The following is a 17,181-nucleotide window of genomic DNA, read 5'->3' on the forward strand; positions in this document are numbered from 1 at the left end:
TTTGCCATTATCGTCCACACGGAATAAATCCTCGTGTGGCCAAACGAGGCAAACAGTTTTTGGATTTATGTATTGCAGAAATGTTGGATTGGGGTTGGAATTCCATGGTTTTTGCCCACGATTAATAGATGTGACATTTTTCACCTACTCTCCTCATGTTATGTGTGTGCGGGGGTGTTTTTCTCCCATGTCACTTTTCCAGGTCAGTGATTTGGGTGTGCCTCGTCTGTCGTCCGAGACGACGGCACGGGTGGAAATCGCCGTGACGGATGTGAATGACTGCACGCCCGTCTTCGTCCAGAAGGAGTACAATGTGACGCTGCTGCTGCCGACCTACACCAACATCGCCGTGGTGCAAGTTCAGGCCACGGATCGCGACACAGTGGCGGATGCGCCGCAACTCACGTACGAGATTATTGAGGGCAACAAGGGTGACGTCTTCAGCATCAATGCCACGTCCGGTGTCATCACGACACGCGATGTTGAGCAGATTGTGTCGCAGTATCGCCTGAAGGTGCGCGTGTCCGACGGGAAGTTCAGCAAGACTGCCCTGGTGCATGTGCAAGTGGAGACGTCGGAGAACTCTGGGCTCATCTTCCAGCGCGCCTTCTACGAAGGCTCCATCGTGGAGAACAGCACCAAGATCGCCACTGTGACGGTGGTGAATGTCTTGGGCACGATTCTCAATGAGCACATCGAGTTCCGAATCCTCAATCCCACGGACATGTTCAGGATTGGCATGACGTCGGGCGTGGTGGAGACGACGGGGGTGCGCTTTGATCGCGAGGTGAGGGACAAGTATGAGCTGATTGTGGAGGCGCGCTCGCAGACGCTGGAGCGCGAGAGACCGCGCGTGGCTCACGTGGTGGTGAATGTCACGGTTCTGGACGTGAATGACAACTGTCCCATGTTCGTCAATCTGCCCTACTACGCTGTGGTGTCCGTGGATGATCCCAAGGGCTCTGTGATTACCAAAGTGCATGCTCTGGATTTGGATAGTCAGGAGAATGGTGAAGTCAGGTGAGTGGCAAGTGCAAAAATGAATGCATGCAATCAGCTGCCTTTGAATACCACCCCAGAGAATTGCAGAACTTCATCCATGCCTTGAGCTTTCGAGTGTCGAGTTGAGTTAAATGGAAAATCAATTGGAGGAAATTTGTGCGGCACAGAAGAAAACGTTGCTTCAATCATCAAGTTTCATATGAGCCAAGCTGAAATGCACAAAGTCCAATGAAATATTCTTGAATATATAATTTTTTCACCTAAATATTCAGCTGAGTGCATTTGTTATGTTCTGATGAGAGGGTTTAATTCCATGAAAGCTCTTGGATAAATCCCATTTTTTCATGATTCGTACTTTTCCATACTTAATTTTGCAATATTTCGACTGTGAATTTGTGCCACTGTCGACGAATGAATTTCTCTTTTAATAACTGATAATCCTATATTTGAGTATGGATTAAATGTAAGTTTTCAGTTAATAAAATCAGATATAATGTGAGATTTTCGCATGAAAACTCCACATTGTGATTATACGAAGCTTGTATATTATGCGTTATAGCGTGAAAACTCTGGCAAAAAAAAACTAATCTGCTTATGTGGGTGAGAGAGAAAATCAAATTTTTTACATTTGCATCCGCCGCGGCAGATATACAAGGGTGAGAGTGTGTAATATGAGGGTTGAAAGGAGGGGTGAAAATTGTACTTAATGCAGTCCTTTGAGCACACATTCTCGCATTGCAGGTACGAGATGAAACGTGGCCATGGAGAACTGTTTAAGGTGGACCGAAAGACGGGAGAAGTGACGCTGAAGCAGACACTCGAGGGACACAATCGAGACTATGAGCTCCTCATTGCGGCTTACGATGGTGGGATTACGCCCTGCTTCACCGATGTCACCGTACACGTTAAGGTGAGCCTTTCTAGCTGATTCTGCTACAGAGTTTTTGATTGATTTCACGGCACACGGTGTGCGGTAAAAAAAAAAGTTGCAAAGTGTCACAAACTTCAATGTGGGTTTCGTGAGGTGTTTTTTTTGTGAACATACACACAGTAAAAAAAAGTACAGTAATTAATTGCATTAAAAGTTGAATAACTTGCGAAGACCATCGATGGAAATCAATATATGAAATTATTGCTGATTCACAAAAATAACTCTCTGAACACCTGAAGCATGAACAAACGGCAAAATGGGTTTATTTATGTGGATTCGAGTGACACTTTTTGCCTCCTTTCTCGTCACACCCTGCTTTTTTGTACTCGTAAATGGTCCACAATATAAATTTAATCTGAACAATTTATCAGAAAATGATTTTTTCTGGCTTCCAACTCTCACGGGGGGCAGTTGGAGGTGGGGGGGGAGGAGAAAAATACAGTAAAACGGAGGTGAATTAAATGAAAATGTCATTAACTTTGAGGTTTATCGGTATGGTTTTGTGAAAACTTTCCACCCAAAATGCTTTGAATTGAGTTTAAATGGTTGATTTTCAGAGTGAACTAAAGAGGAATAGAAATGTTATTGAATTGTATAGATATGTATGACTACTTAATCTAGCCCATTTGAGGTTCATTTTAGCCTGGACTAAAGTTCAAATGGTTTCAAATACTGCTTTATAAACAACAGTCCGTAGATCATATTCTCGGCCATATGTGAAAATCAGCATAAAATCCAATTAATTATTGTTCTGTGTATTGAACAAAATGTCTCAAATTCAATATTCACTCATCGCTTGCGGTAAAATTTTCTCTCCCCCCCCAAAAGCCAATAATTCAATATCAATTGAATATGCTATCAGTTTAATGTTTTGTGTGGCATTGAATTCATGCAGAAATTGGGCTTTTGGGTGTGTGTGCAAATGATATACAGACATCGTGGTTTTCTTATGTATGAAGATTTGCATAAACACTGAATTGTTACAGGTGATTGATAAATCCATGCCGGTGTTCAGCAAGCAATTCTACTCAGATAGTGTGGCGGAAAATGTTGAGCTCTACACGCCACTTTCGGTGTCAATTCAGGCTGAGAGTCCTCTTGGGCGGAAATTAATCTACACGATTGTCAAGGGGAATGAATTGGAGGAGTTTGCGCTGGATTTCAACACAGGTGAGCATTTAATTTCTCACAATATGCTTTTGGCGACATTTGGAGGGCGCGAAAGTTTCCCAAATGAGTGCCACTCACAAACGAATCACACAACCTTCTCGAGAGCACAGCGACACATCATTCGGTGAATTCACTGATCCTCCATGAGCTCCATACTGCCATTCTTCGCATTAAAATGCAAGGATAAACCGGAATGATTGGTTGAGTAATTTATAGAATTTATCGTTCATTCACAAAATTGGTTCTGTTCGAAATGTAGTTCTGTTGATATTGGATACAAAGGCGAGAAACAACTCCACCGCAGTATTTGTTTCGGATTTGATCACACGATTGTAGAAAGGAGAAGTGACGCTTCAATGCTCCGAAATTGGCAGAAATGCTAAAACTATGTGGATTTTCCAGTGAAAATGTGACATTTTCAACTTGTCCTTATGACGAGGAACACTAGAATCTTTGTGATGAGAAATCATTGATAACAAAATCAATATTCATGAGTTGCAATTGATATGTGCAAAATGGCAACTGAACGACACTGCTTTCGTTGATGACCAATTTATCTACTCCCTTTTCAACTGTTGATTTAAAGGGCAGTCAAATTTTTGCCATGCACTCTCACACCTGTGTGTTGGTTGTGCGAGAGAAGGTACTGTGATGGTTATTACGATGGGAATTGAGTGTCAAGTGATGATGTGTTTGGTGGTGGATGTGAGTAGCATCTTCGAGCTCAAAGGGTACCTTGATGATGGCTGAATGGATGAATAGATTGTGTGCTGCAACTGATGTAATGGGGATGAATTGCTACGAGGGAAATTGTAGGATAATTTAGTCTGGGGTTTTATGGAATATTTTGAAAGTTTATATGTATAACATTTTGAGATGTATATATATATAGGTGAAATTAGATCTCGAGGAAAGGCTTCCTTCATACGCCAAACTGCTGCTCTCACTGGAAATATATTTTACATCCATTAGCGCGCAAAGCGAAAGAGCTTTTCTCTGTTCGAGGTTCGCTCTCTTTGCATTGTGTTATAGAGCGCCTAGCAAATTCCCTTTTCAGACAACATCCTTTCTTGACCCGCTCGCAGGCGTTAGTAGAAATTATAAATTAATTTGGCATGGAGAATTGGTGCAAATGAGAAGAGTGAGAAGAGCTCATCAATTTCGGCGCACCTCTATTATTTACAAAAGCCGTTGCAAATAGTTGGAAAATCTCACACAAATTTTCATTTCAATTCTATCTCAGCAATTTGCCGTGGCGCTTAAATTACGCCGGAGAGTATTGATGGGGGTGGGGCGGGGGAGTGTGGAAAATCCTCTGGGGAAATATATTTGCTCAGGAGAAAGCAATGGGAATTTATTGGAGACTGAGTGATGTGCGAAGAGAGAGAGGATCTCGCAATAAGCTGGGATATTTAACTCTGTGATTTCATGCTTCTGCAGTTGTCTATATTCCATATGTGTGTAAATAACATGCGAAATTTGAGGGCTCTGTCATGGGATGGGGTGATAGTTAATGGTGAAAGTTTTCACTTGAATGCATTTTCATTGCGGGTTTGGGGAATAAAACAAAAAACAATTAGGGAATAAATTGATTGGGATGGCAAAGTGAGAAGGGAGCAAAGGAGAATATCAAACAAAAATGGTGGGGAATAATAAATGGACTGGATGGATGAGGGGGAGGAAACAGCCCCATTTTCTGCTGTGCTCGTGCGGGGGAGAAGAAGAGCAATCAATCTCTCATAGTTTCGAAATTCAAACCACTAAATCCCGTCTGAGGGATCGCTTTTTGCCCAACGAGAGAGGCCCGAACAGAATGGATGTGGAGATATATTGAGAGCAGTGGTGAGGAAGAAGCGCAACCGACTAATCGAATCTAGATAGAGTTTTCAGTGGGAACGTTAGTGATTAATCAATTTTAAATTTTCCACCCCTTCTCTCTCTCTCTCACACTGCGATTCTTCCAGGTGGTTCAAGTGGTTCGTGTGAGTATTTTACTCTAATTTTGCTGTTGTGTGTTTGCCTTTTTTTTGTTTATGTGTGCACTCTCTCTCTATTTTATATTTATTCACTTGCCATCCAAACTCTCGAACTCGCTATATTTTCCATGGCGTGTTACTTTTATTTTTACCAACCCCCATTTCACCTCAATATCATCTCTCTCTCTCTGTGCTTCAAAAACCACGTCTCTAACAATTGGCAGAATGATGCACGTTCATTTCACTCTACTTTCACCCGTGCGGGTTCGCACTTTTGCCATCGATACACAAGTTCCACACTTTTCCCACTCTTTCAACATTTTCAATCGTGCGTATTTAGCAGCAAAGGCAGAACCGATAAAAGTCACATCCTTTTTTGTGTTGGCGGGGCAGTGGAGCAACTTTTGCGCGTAATGCGAGGGAAAATATGGTGAACGAGCAATTTAGAGTCATTTAAGTGTCTTGTTTGGTAGCAATAAATTTTAATAGTGCAGCAAATTTAGAGAATTTACACAACTACACTCTAATCTTGGCGTTGTGTTTCAACGTTCCCGGGGTGAAATTCATGGGGAAACTTTTGCTGTAGAAGATTTACTGAAATATCCCTGGAAATTGGTGGAATTCAATTCGGGACAATAGAAGAAGCAGAGGAAGCAAAGAGGAGCTTTAGAGATGCTTCATTTATGACATAGAATGAAGCTTTGAACCATTTTGAGCTTCAAATTAATTGTACAAGGACTTCTTGTAGTGGAATAACTACGAATACTATTTAAAACATTACAAATTTCGATGCTTCTGGCGTAAAGTTATGAATATTTTGGCTGAAAATTAATTAACTTCAACTATCTATGTCTTGTAGTGTGATAATCTTAAGACATTCTGGAGGATTTCGGAGGGAATGTTCTGTGAATTTACGAAACTCGTTTTTCACTCTCAAAAATAAAACAGTTCTGACATAATTAAGTGACCTGCTAATTTTTTTTTTCATTCAGAAGAACAGAAGAGCCTTTAGTCCTGCCATTTGACTTTATTTTTTCAATTGATCTTCCTGCGCTCTTGAAAAACAACACAGAATCTATAGGCTATCAATAAATACTCTCGATTTTTGCAGAGCTCCTCGCCAGAAACCCTCTGGCGGAGTTTGAGTAGGTGTCAGGATAAAAAATGCGTCTCCCACGGAGTTGGGATATAAATCAAGGGGATTAATTGGGATTAGGTGAAAAATCCATGGGGTTGGAAAATGGATGTCCAGACACGGAATCAGTGTGGGGAAAAAGAATCGTGACGGTGTAGAGTTTGGCTCCCCATTCTTTTGTGATTGTCAAAGATGGATGTAAAATTTCTCACCGACGTTTCCGCCTCACAGCGGGCGGTGGTTTGGTAATGTCACCATCAGCAGAATCTCAACGGGGGGAAGATCGCATTTGGGGATGGTTTGAGACCGAGACACCTTTCATTATTCATTTTTCCCTGTGGATCCTTCCGGGCGATAGTTCAATCGATATAGTTGGAAATTGAATCAAATTGAATGTGCGCTTTTTCTACACTACACCGAAAAAATGTGCAAAGCCCGGAGAGTAGCTGAGCAAAATGACATTACCGGGAGATGTGAATGCATGCAAATGATACTTTTTCGTGTGATTTTGCACTCCTTTTGCAACTTCCTCTCTTCGCTCTCTCTCTCTCTCTCTCTCTTTGGCACTTTTAACTCGCGTGTGGCGATAAAAAGGCACTCATGGCAATATTTGTGATGGCATTTTAGATAGAGTGGGTATTAATCGGATAGTTGTTAAATTCCCGTCGATGTTGATGTTTACTAGTTTCGTATTTATGCTTCGCTGAGGCGTGAATTTTTCAAAATATTGCCAAAAGTGCCCGAAGCTCCGCCCACTCGAATTTCCCGCCCATTTGCAAACTACTATATCGCTATTTATTCCTCTCAGTGCATGCTAAATAGTGTGTGATGACATTTTCACCCTCTTTTCGCCACCCCTGCACAGGTGCCATTTATGTGGTGGACGAACTGGATTTTGAGCAGCGTCAGAGCTATGAGTTGACCATTCGGGCGACGGACAGTGTTTCCGGGGCGTCCGCCGAGGTGCCTGCGTCCATCCTCGTGACGGATGTCAATGATTGTCCACCGGAGATGGATCAGGATGTGTACAATGTAACCGTGAGCGAGGGGGCGCCCTTCGGCACGGCGATTTTGCGTGTGAGTGCCACAGACAGGGACACGGGTGTTAATCAAGCTGTGATGTTTGCCATCGAGACAGACTCGAAGAACACCTCGGAGTTCTTCCATATGGACGCCACAGAGGGTGTGGTGTACCTGAAGAAATCTCTAGACTTTGAGGCGCTGCGGGTGCATCACTTTGTCGTGATTGCCATGGACAAGGGCGTGCCAAGCTTGAGCAGCACATCTCATGTGTGGATCAATGTGGCTGATATGAATGATAATCCGCCGAGATTCGAGCAGTCGTCGTACAGCTGCAGTCTTTCGGAGCACGCGAGTCGCGGGCAGTTTGTGACGAGTGTGACGGCGAGTGATCCTGACCATGTGGATCACACGAGCCTGATCTACACCATAGCGCAGGGCAATGATCAGCAAACGTACACCATCGATCCGGACTGCGGGACAATAAGTCTTGTGAATATGCAGAACTTTGCTGAGAAGCAACTCACGGTGCTGAACGTGTCCGTGACTGATGGCGTGTACACGAGTTTCACGCGGGTGAAAGTGAACATCCTGCCGGGGAATCTGCACAGTCCCAGTTTTCATCACCTCGTTCACGACGTGAAGGTGAATGAGAATCAGCTGGCGGGACGCTTGGTGGCTCGTGTGGTTGCGCAGGATGAGGATTTCGGGGAGTATGGTCAGCTGACGTACAGCCTGCTCTCGGACGAGCTGGCGGAGTCGTTCGCGCTGGACCACGCCAAGGGGGAGATTGTGACAAAGGTGCGGTTGGATCGGGAGGCCAGGGAGATTTACGAGATGGTTGTGATGGCGTCAGATGGCGGCGGACGTGTGGGCTTCACCACAGTGCGTGTCCATGTGGCGGATGAGAATGATAATGCGCCACTGTTTCACTTTCACGAGTACACAGCTTCCATCCACGGCAATCACACCATCGGCAGTCCCTTCCTTCGCGTGCGCGCCACGGACTTGGATGAGAACCAAAATGCCGCCATTCACTACAGCTTGTACGATGCACAGAACACAGGTGAGTTGAGTAGAGTTGAAAGCGCATTAAATGGTATTGAAACCCAGTCAGAATCACTTGAATTAAGCTGCTTAATGCAGCGCAAGCGGAAGATAATAGACCTCAAATCTGTACATCATTCACTTCCACGGTTTCTATGCAGAATGTTTAATAATTCATACATATCGCAATGCTTGAAAAGCAGACATTTTATAGACTATTTGACTTGTGAGTGAATGAAGTTTAAAAACATTGAGGATCAGAATTGAAAAAATGGTTTCGTTTGATATATTTAACCATTTCTTAATGCACCTTGAAAATTGCTGAGTTTTATAAAAGCAATTCGATTCGTCTCATTTGTAGTGAGGCAAAAGGTGTTCTTGGTGGCTGGGAAAGTAGGTCACTTCCTTTGTATTGCCACTTCTCTGTCTTTCAGGTGTGAAGGACCTCTTCGGCGTGAATGAGAACAGCGGAGAGCTCTTCCTCAAGCGTACTGCTCATGAGTTTGAAAATCAACTTTTTCAGTTCTTCATACGCGCCTTCGATGGCGGAGTGCCATCCATGCATAATGATGTGCCCGTCAATGTGTATGTGATGGCTCCCAGTGATGTTGCGCCGATGTTCGAGAAGAAGGAGAAGTCACTGTTCTTGTCCGAGACAGCGACGCCGGGAACTTTGATATCTCGTTTCCGACTGGTGGACAACTTGACGCACAGCTTCAGGATTGTGTCGGGAGACAAGGATGATCCTCACTTCGCCATCAACGAGGCAGGAGAGCTGAGATTGGCGCGATCTCTCGATAGGGAGGAGAAGGAGGTTCACGCCATTGGGATTTTGGCGGAGACTGATTCCAGTCCACCACTGACAGCACTCACGGAGATTCAGTTGCACGTGCAGGATGACAATGACCATGCGCCGGTGTTTGAGAGCAATCCCTACGTGGTTACAGTGGCGGAGAACAGCGAGAAGGGATCGACGATCCTCAAGGTTACTGCCACAGATCGAGATTCGGGATCCAATGGAGATGTGCGATACTATCTCGCATCGGATAACACAGAAGCGGCAAATACCTTTGGCATTGATCCATACACAGGCTGGATAGCGACACTGGCTGAGCTGGACAAAGAAGTCCGCGGAGAATTCAAGTTCCGTGTGATTGCGACGGACAATGGCAATGTGAAACTGAATGACTCAACATTGGTGGTGATCAAACTCAAAGACTACAACGACAACCCGCCGATTTTCACGCAAGATCACTACAATTCCAGCGTGAGTGAGGACGCTCTGCCGGGCACTGTTGTGCTGCAATTGTCAGTGACGGATCTTGATGTGGATTTAGTCACTCCAATTGAGTATTACATTTTCTCAGGGGACAAAATGTCACAGTTCCAGATCAGACGCACGGGAGAATTGTACGTGGCGAAGGCTTTGGACAGAGAAACCATAGATTTCTACAATCTTACAGTCCTCGTGACTGATGGGAAGTTTACAGCCACTGCTAATGTGTCCATCACGATTCTCGATGTCAATGATAATCCTCCGTATTGCTTGAAATTCCGATACAAGAAGACCGTGGCTGAAGATGTGGCGCCAAGCACGCAATTGCTGATTATAGAAGCGTCCGATGCGGATCTGGAGAGCAACTCAAAGCTGAGGTACTTCCTCACGGGCCGCGGAGCTGATGACCTCAGTCTGGACAAGGATTCGGGTGTGCTTAAGATTGCGCGACAGCTTGATAGGGAGACAATTTCGCGATACATTTTGGTGGCTCATGTACAAGATCGTGATCACTTCGGCTGGGAGTGTTCGTCTCAAGTGGAGATCACAGTTTCTGATGTCAATGACAATGCACCCAGCTTCTCATTGGCGATCTACACTGTGTCCCTGCCTGAGGATGCAGAGATTGAGACACTGGTGACGAAGGTGCATGCGACTGATGTTGACGTGGGTGTAAATCGCAAGATTCGCTACTCGATCCTTGACGAGGGAAAGGAGAAATTCTTCAGAATAGCGAGTGACAGTGGAATTATAACGCTAGCCAGTGGATTGGACAGAGAAATGCAGGAAGTGCACAATGTCACGGTTAAGGCCACTGATCAGGGTGTTCCTGAGCTCTTCTCGACAGCTCTGGTAATCATCAATATTCAGGACATCAATGATAATCCACCAGAGTTCACCACGAAGTACTTTACAGCCGCAATTCCCGAGGACACTGTGCTGGGGGCGGAAGTGATTGAGATCGTGGCCACGAGCAGAGATGTTGGGATCAATGCTGAGATCAGTTACAGCTTCATTGGTGGGAATGAGCAGAAGCGCTTCCGCGTGGACAATCGCACGGGGATTGTGAGTGTGGTTGGTGAGTTGGACTACGAGAGGGCCAGAGATTACTTCCTCACCATCCAGGCGATGGACGGTGGAGAGCCGCCATTGAGCAGCTTGGCCACACTCAATATTACCATCACGGACAGCAATGACAACCCACCGCAATTCACCCAAACGTCCTACACAGCGAGGATCCGGGAAGATGCTCTGGTTGGGGACAAGATAATTCAGGTGAAGGCAGTGGATTTGGACTCTGATGACAATGGAAAGGTGGTGTATGCCATCGAGAAGGGCGACAGATTGAAGCAATTTGCCATTGAACCGGAAACTGGATACATTTCTGTGGCTTCTGCACTTGATAGAGAGTCAATTTCAAATTATGTCCTGGAGATTAGAGCTGCAGACTTAGGAATTCCCTCTCTGACAAGCTATGTGCTAGTGAATGTGGAGATTTCCGATGCCAATGACAATCCACCGTTGTTCAGCGAGCTGAACTACACAGCGTATATTCATGAAGATAAGACTTTAGGGCATGTTCTGTTGAGGTTCAACATCACAGACGCGGACGCTGAGCCAAACACCGTGCCATATACATTCGATTTCAGATCTGGGAATGAGGGCGGTGTCTTCCGGCTGGAGCAGGACGGAATCCTGCGCACTGCGGCGCGATTCAATCACAAAGTGAGGAATAAGTACGATCTGGAGATCAGGGTGTTTGACAATGGAACACCGCCTCTGTTCTCTGACACTCATGTGACTGTTAATGTGATTGAGGAGTCTCAGTATCCGCCCATTATCACACCACTAGAGGTGGCCATCAATTCGTTCAAGGAATCCTATCCAGGCGGAGAAATCGGGAGAGTTCATGCCACAGATCAGGATCAGTATGACAGTCTTGTGTATGGCTTGGCTCCAACTCTGGGCGTGTCTTACACTCCCACGAGTCTGTTCAACATCTCAGCCGAGGGTGTCTTGTATGCCCTGCCGGATCTGGACTTGGGAGACTACAGGATCAACGTGACAGTATCTGATGGGAAGTTCATCGCGGCGACGATTGTGAAAGTGTCGGTGGATTTGGTGACAGAAGAGATGCTGAGCAATGCAGTTGTGTTGAGATTCCGTAAGGTAAAACCGTCAGATTTCCTTCTGAGTCACCGCAAAGGCTTCATTAGATCCATTAGGAATGCGATAGGATGTCGCATTAAGGATGTTATGATCATCTCTGTTCAGTCAGCGTCAATTGAAGCTGATGATGTAAACGTGATCTCGCGGGAGAAGAACTTGAGGACTCGTCGGGAGGTGAATGAGGATCTTGATGTTCTCTTCACTGTCCGGAGATTCCCTCTTATCGTCGGTGCTTCAACATTCTACTCGGTGGATGAGATAACGAAGGTTATGGAGGACAATCTGGAGGAGATTGAGGACATCACGAGGCTGACCATTGAGGAGATTGTGAAATCCACCTGCTCACCCGGATTCTGTCACAATGGCAAGTGCGAGGTCTCCATCAGAGCCACAGAAGATGCCACATCCTCAGCCATTTCCATTGACATCTCCAGCTTCGTGGCGCCGCACTATCGACAAGTGATTGAGTGCAGATGCCGAGTGGGATTCGGTGGAGATCGCTGTGAGAACAGGGTGAATGAGTGCGCTTCCAATCTCTGTCCGAGTCACAAAGTGTGCATTCCGGACGCCTCTTCGCAAGGCTACCATTGCGCCTGTCCGGAAGGTTTTGCGGGCCCCAATTGCGCCCGCGACGTGTCCAAGTGTGAGGAGGAATCGTGCTACAGCACAGTGAATCCAGTGTCGTTTTCAGGCAAGAGTTATGCACAGTATAAAGTGGAGAGATTAACGGCCAAGACGTCGGTGGAGAACCAATTGATGCTCTCGCTGCAAGTGCGCACTGTCCAGCTCACAGGATGCCTGATGTTCGCCGCTGGACGAGTGGATTACAACATTCTGGAAGTGAGTGGAGGATTTGTGCAGTATCGGTTCGATCTGGGCAGCGGTGAGGGATTGGTGAGTGTGGCGAGTGTTTTCATTGCCGATGGTCAGTGGCATGAGATTCGCGTGGAGCGCGAGGGAAACAGCGTTCGGGTGTTGGTAGATAAATCGCACGTGGCGTCAGGAAGTGCTCCGGGTGTCAATGGAGTGCTGAATCTGCAGACAAATGACGTATACTTCGGGGCGGAAGTGCGCCAGCACGCCACGGTGCTTGGATTTGAGGACATCGAGAAGGGATTCATTGGCTGTCTGGATGATATTCGACTGTCCAGGCAATCATTGCCGCTGCACCTCAACACGAACGACGAGGGATCCATTCTCACGCTCAGGAGATTCGCCAATGTTGAGTACTCCTGCGATGCCACCACAGTCCTCAAGCCGCTGGGTATTTGTGGCAGTCAGCCTTGTCTGAATGGCGGCACGTGTCGCGAGTTCGATGGGACTTTCGAGTGCCTGTGTCACGCTAGGTTCTCAGGGCCTTTGTGCGGCAGTGACCGCGATCCCTGCGCCTCGTCGCCGTGTCTGTACGGCGGTCAGTGTCGTGATCACGGCAGTGGGAACTACACTTGCAACTGCCCACCAAAGATGACCGGCAAACGGTGTGACTTTGGCAGATTCTGCGCCCCAAATCCGTGCCGCAATGGCGGTGTGTGCGAAGAGGGCGACTTCGGGCCGCTGTGCATGTGCCGCGGCTACATGGGACCAACGTGCGAAGTGGACGTGAACGAATGCGAGAACCAACCTTGCGGAAGCGGAGCGACTTGCATCAATGAAGCAGGAAGCTTCAGATGCATCTGCCCTCCTTATCTCACAGGTGAGATTCTGACTCTGGCTCACTCTTGCCACTTCTATTTATCCTCTTTTTTTCATATTCATTTCAGGTGCCAGTTGTGGAGATCCTCTGTACTCAAATCTACTAAAGTCCATGAAACTGGACAATATTCCTTTTGAGGTGATCCTCATTGGTGGCGGAGTGTTTGGCGTGATTGTTCTCTTTGCCATTGTCGGGCTGATTTGGTGCATGGCCGCGAGGAAGAGGAAGAACCACCAAGCGCACAACAATACTAACAACGTGCTGAAGAATGATCCTCTGGCGGTGGGCTACAAGAGAGGCTCGAAGATGAGCAATTTGGAACAGCAACAAGCGCCACGGCCCGTCTCCTACACGCCCACATCCAATCCGGACGCACCGTACGTGTGCAGCTTCATGAACAACCTGGAGACGCTGCGGAACTACGGCTCTGCGGGAGATGAGCTGGAGAACGTCGTGGAGGAGTACAGGAAACAGAGACCCACACAGCCATTGCTGGTGAATATCAATGCGGCTGGAGGCGATGCTGATGCTGGCAAGCAGTGGGATCAGATCCATCTGCAAACCTTCTCGGATGGCACAAGTCCCACCGGGAAGATCAACAATGACGTGAAGATGCTGGATCCGCACATGAGGCTGGGAACGCTCAAGACTACGGGAATCTTGCCGGGCAGGCTGGTGACGTCGCCACCGGAGGAGCAGCAAGGTCACGGCGCGTATCACTGGGACTGCTCAGACTGGGTGCCACGGAGCCACAATCCGCTGCCTAACATCACAGAAGTGCCGGGCAGTGAGATTCCCGACTCGTCGAGCTTCCACAGCAACGAGAGTAACGAGTCACAGCCAAAGATGGTGCCGCAAAGTGAGTACCAGTAGAGTTTATTTCTTGCCACAAATCCCAGCTAAATGCGCGCACATCAAGTGAGATGACATCAAAAATGGCATTTCACTTGAAGAGATAACTTTTGTTGCGGCGAAGAAGTTTCTTCTTTTGAGCCACACTCGTAAGTTGTGTCTCCGCAACATTTACATTGTGAGAAGAGTCTGCACTGAAGTCACTGTGTGGATATACTTAACGTTTTAGTGGTATTTTGCAAGATTATCCACGGAAATGAAGTGTTGGCGGCCTTTTTTCTCTCTCTGTTTCTCTCTCTCTCTCTCTCTTTCTCACTGCGAGGAAAGCCTTAATCTCTTCTTCTCCTTGTGCACTTCCTGCGCATTTTCCTCGTGTGGTGAAAATCTCTTCACACAGTGCATTTAATTGGTGGGATTGCATTCAATTCTAATCTTAGCGGCTAATTTACACGCTTCACCAAATCCAAATGCTCTCAGCTTTGCTACCATAGCACGTTTCACACGTTAAGAATGTGAGGGAAATTGTTCACTTGCTATCTAATTTGGGGATATGTGGTTGAATACCTTTTGGAAATTTCACCGTCACAATCGCTGGTAATATTCTTATGAGCATTTAACGCTTCGTTGAAAGTAATTTCAGTGTTTTGGAGTTATTGAAATGAGTGAGAAAGAGCGAAAAGGCACACTTAACTGCAAAAAAGCAACTAATTTTCATGAAAATATGTCACAAAATTAATGTTTCTTCACCCACTGTGGAAATCACAAAACTCTGAAAGTCTGCAAGTATTTTGGGTAGAAAAAAAGCGGGAATAACAAGTTTCTTCATGCTTCACTTCCTGCTCAAAATTATTGCTGAAAACTTCCCCTAAACATCTTTTCCACGCTCTCTCACTTGTGCATTATATTTTGTGTATATACTCTGCATTGGCGTATGGAAAAAAAAAGAAACAGGAGAAGAGAGAACTTTTCTCACTCCATTCTGGATAGCGATAGCAAAGTTATGGCAGTTTTTTCTTCCTGCTCTCGCGCTGTGCAGAAATTATTATTGATTGTTTATGCCATGGGATGACATCGTGCCCACGCATTTAATGACTGCTCGGCTGGTTTGGGTGAAAAATTCATACACACCCGCAGTGGGTATTAGAAAGTTTAATGAGTGTTTTGCGCGGTGGCGGAATTATCATTCATATGACTGACTCTCGACAATGTGAAATGCCAAATAATCCCTCGCAGCATCTGTGACAAGACTTCTCGCGCGCTCCGCATTGTGATAATTTTTATGGGGGGAGGGAAGTTTCATAATCCGCTCATCAACTGTTTCTTCACTGCAGTGACTTGCGTCGTGGATCCGGCGCGGGATATTGAGACGCTGAATGAAGATCTGGAGTCGGATGTGGTGACGGATTATGGGAATGGTGAGGAAGATCCAATGGCGAGTCTCACTGCGCTCAATCCACTTGACAGTGGCAGTGAGGATTATCGATTCAGTACAGGTGAGTTTTGCCCAAATGCAGAATGTATGGCTCTTTGCCTCAGCAATAATAAGGGTGGTTTTCAAGAATTTTCTTTCGCAGGAAACTCTTTCTTTCCACCCAATTTAATTACAATATATGCGCTGTATGTAAACAGTGACGACGATGAAAATACCACCAATCCGCCCAAGCATTTAGAAAAGACACAATTCTTACCGTTGAGAGAGGGTTAAGCTGTGTTAAAGTCGAAAAATACTGTGCAAATGGGCGTGGCTTTCAAAGGGGCGGGACTTTGATGAAGGATTTCATGTGCATTGCACCCAATAAATTGGTGGTATTTCCATTGTAATCACTGTATCGCATAGTTTAAATGGAGTTTCTTCATTTCTTGAGAAGTTAATTTGATTACCTTTTGTTCAAGAGGTTTTTGTGCTTTATTCTAACTTCTTTGGAAGTTGGAAAACCATATGTGATCATAAGATTGCACCGCATTTCTCGTTCTGTCTAATACATTTTATGCAGTACAAAGTTGAAAACCACCCTTAAATTATGAAATTTCCTCTCATTTCTCACTTGTTCTCCAACTTCTCTCCACTCTTGTTTATATGCATCCCGATGGCAAAACAGTGCCTTTAACAATAAATCCGAAAGGTAAATGCTACAGTTGCTTTATGCACATTGTCTGTTGGACGATAGATTGACTGTTCAGAGATGGGAAATTGATTAAAATGAGCATAGAATGAATTTGCAAGCTCAACTTTTCCAATTATTGAAAATTGGAGAAAGACTGAGTTGTGCAGAGAGAGAAGAAGGGCTGCAGAGTATCAAATGCAGTGTGTCCATGAAATGATTGAGAATATTGATTGTCTTGACCATTTGAGTGGAAGATGAACTTTCGAGGGAGTTTAGTTCAAGTGTTATTTCTCACTTTTGCAGGACAATAAATTTCCCATCTGCGAACCGAAGAGATTTGTCAGCTTCAAAATATCAATATAAATTTAATTAATGCTCCAACCAATTAATCTCATTCGCACCATCTCGTGTTCCTCATCTTTTGTGTGCGGCATAAAGAATTAATTGAGAGAAGAGAAGGAATTATGGTTGGGGAGCTTTTGATTACTCGCGATGGTTGGTGTTTGATTTACGGACAGTTCTTGTGCGTCTTTCGCGGAAATCTTGGCGCGCGGGGAGGAGTTAATAAATCCGCCAGTGTGAAATGAAGGGACAATTATTCAACTAGAGAATATCTCTTGTATTTATCTTTTCCTCCTCTCATTCACAAATGCTCAGCGCATGATTTAATATTATTTTTCGCCAAATGCCCGTGAAATCCATCTGTCCACCTCGTCGTCTGTGCCGTCCCCGTCAACTTTTCCTGTCCGGGGAAACTTTAATGTATTCACACAGCCCAGGGAGAGCGACGAGAACTTTTTGGGTT

General features: G+C 45.5%; 1 protein-coding gene across 1 annotated transcript in view; it reads left to right on the plus strand.

Annotated features, from left to right (window-relative positions):
- The window catches only part of LOC132256069 (fat-like cadherin-related tumor suppressor homolog), a gene marked incomplete at its 5' end in the record, with an annotated part of 43,976 nt that overhangs the window by 23,079 nt on the left and 3,716 nt on the right, over positions 1-17,181 (plus strand). The window contains 8 exons of the mRNA XM_059752252.1: positions 203-1,020; positions 1,744-1,912; positions 2,920-3,103; positions 7,080-8,300; positions 8,716-13,419; positions 13,487-14,278; positions 15,603-15,764; positions 16,371-16,394. Coding sequence (XP_059608235.1) covers positions 203-1,020; positions 1,744-1,912; positions 2,920-3,103; positions 7,080-8,300; positions 8,716-13,419; positions 13,487-14,278; positions 15,603-15,764; positions 16,371-16,394 — 8,074 coding nt within the window. The remainder of the gene's footprint in view (positions 1-202; positions 1,021-1,743; positions 1,913-2,919; positions 3,104-7,079; positions 8,301-8,715; positions 13,420-13,486; positions 14,279-15,602; positions 15,765-16,370; positions 16,395-17,181) is intronic.

Source organism: Phlebotomus argentipes, unplaced genomic scaffold (genome assembly GCF_947086385.1).
Source record: "Phlebotomus argentipes unplaced genomic scaffold, Phlebotomus argentipes genome assembly contig_5, whole genome shotgun sequence".
NCBI lineage: Eukaryota > Metazoa > Arthropoda > Insecta > Diptera > Psychodidae > Phlebotomus > Phlebotomus argentipes.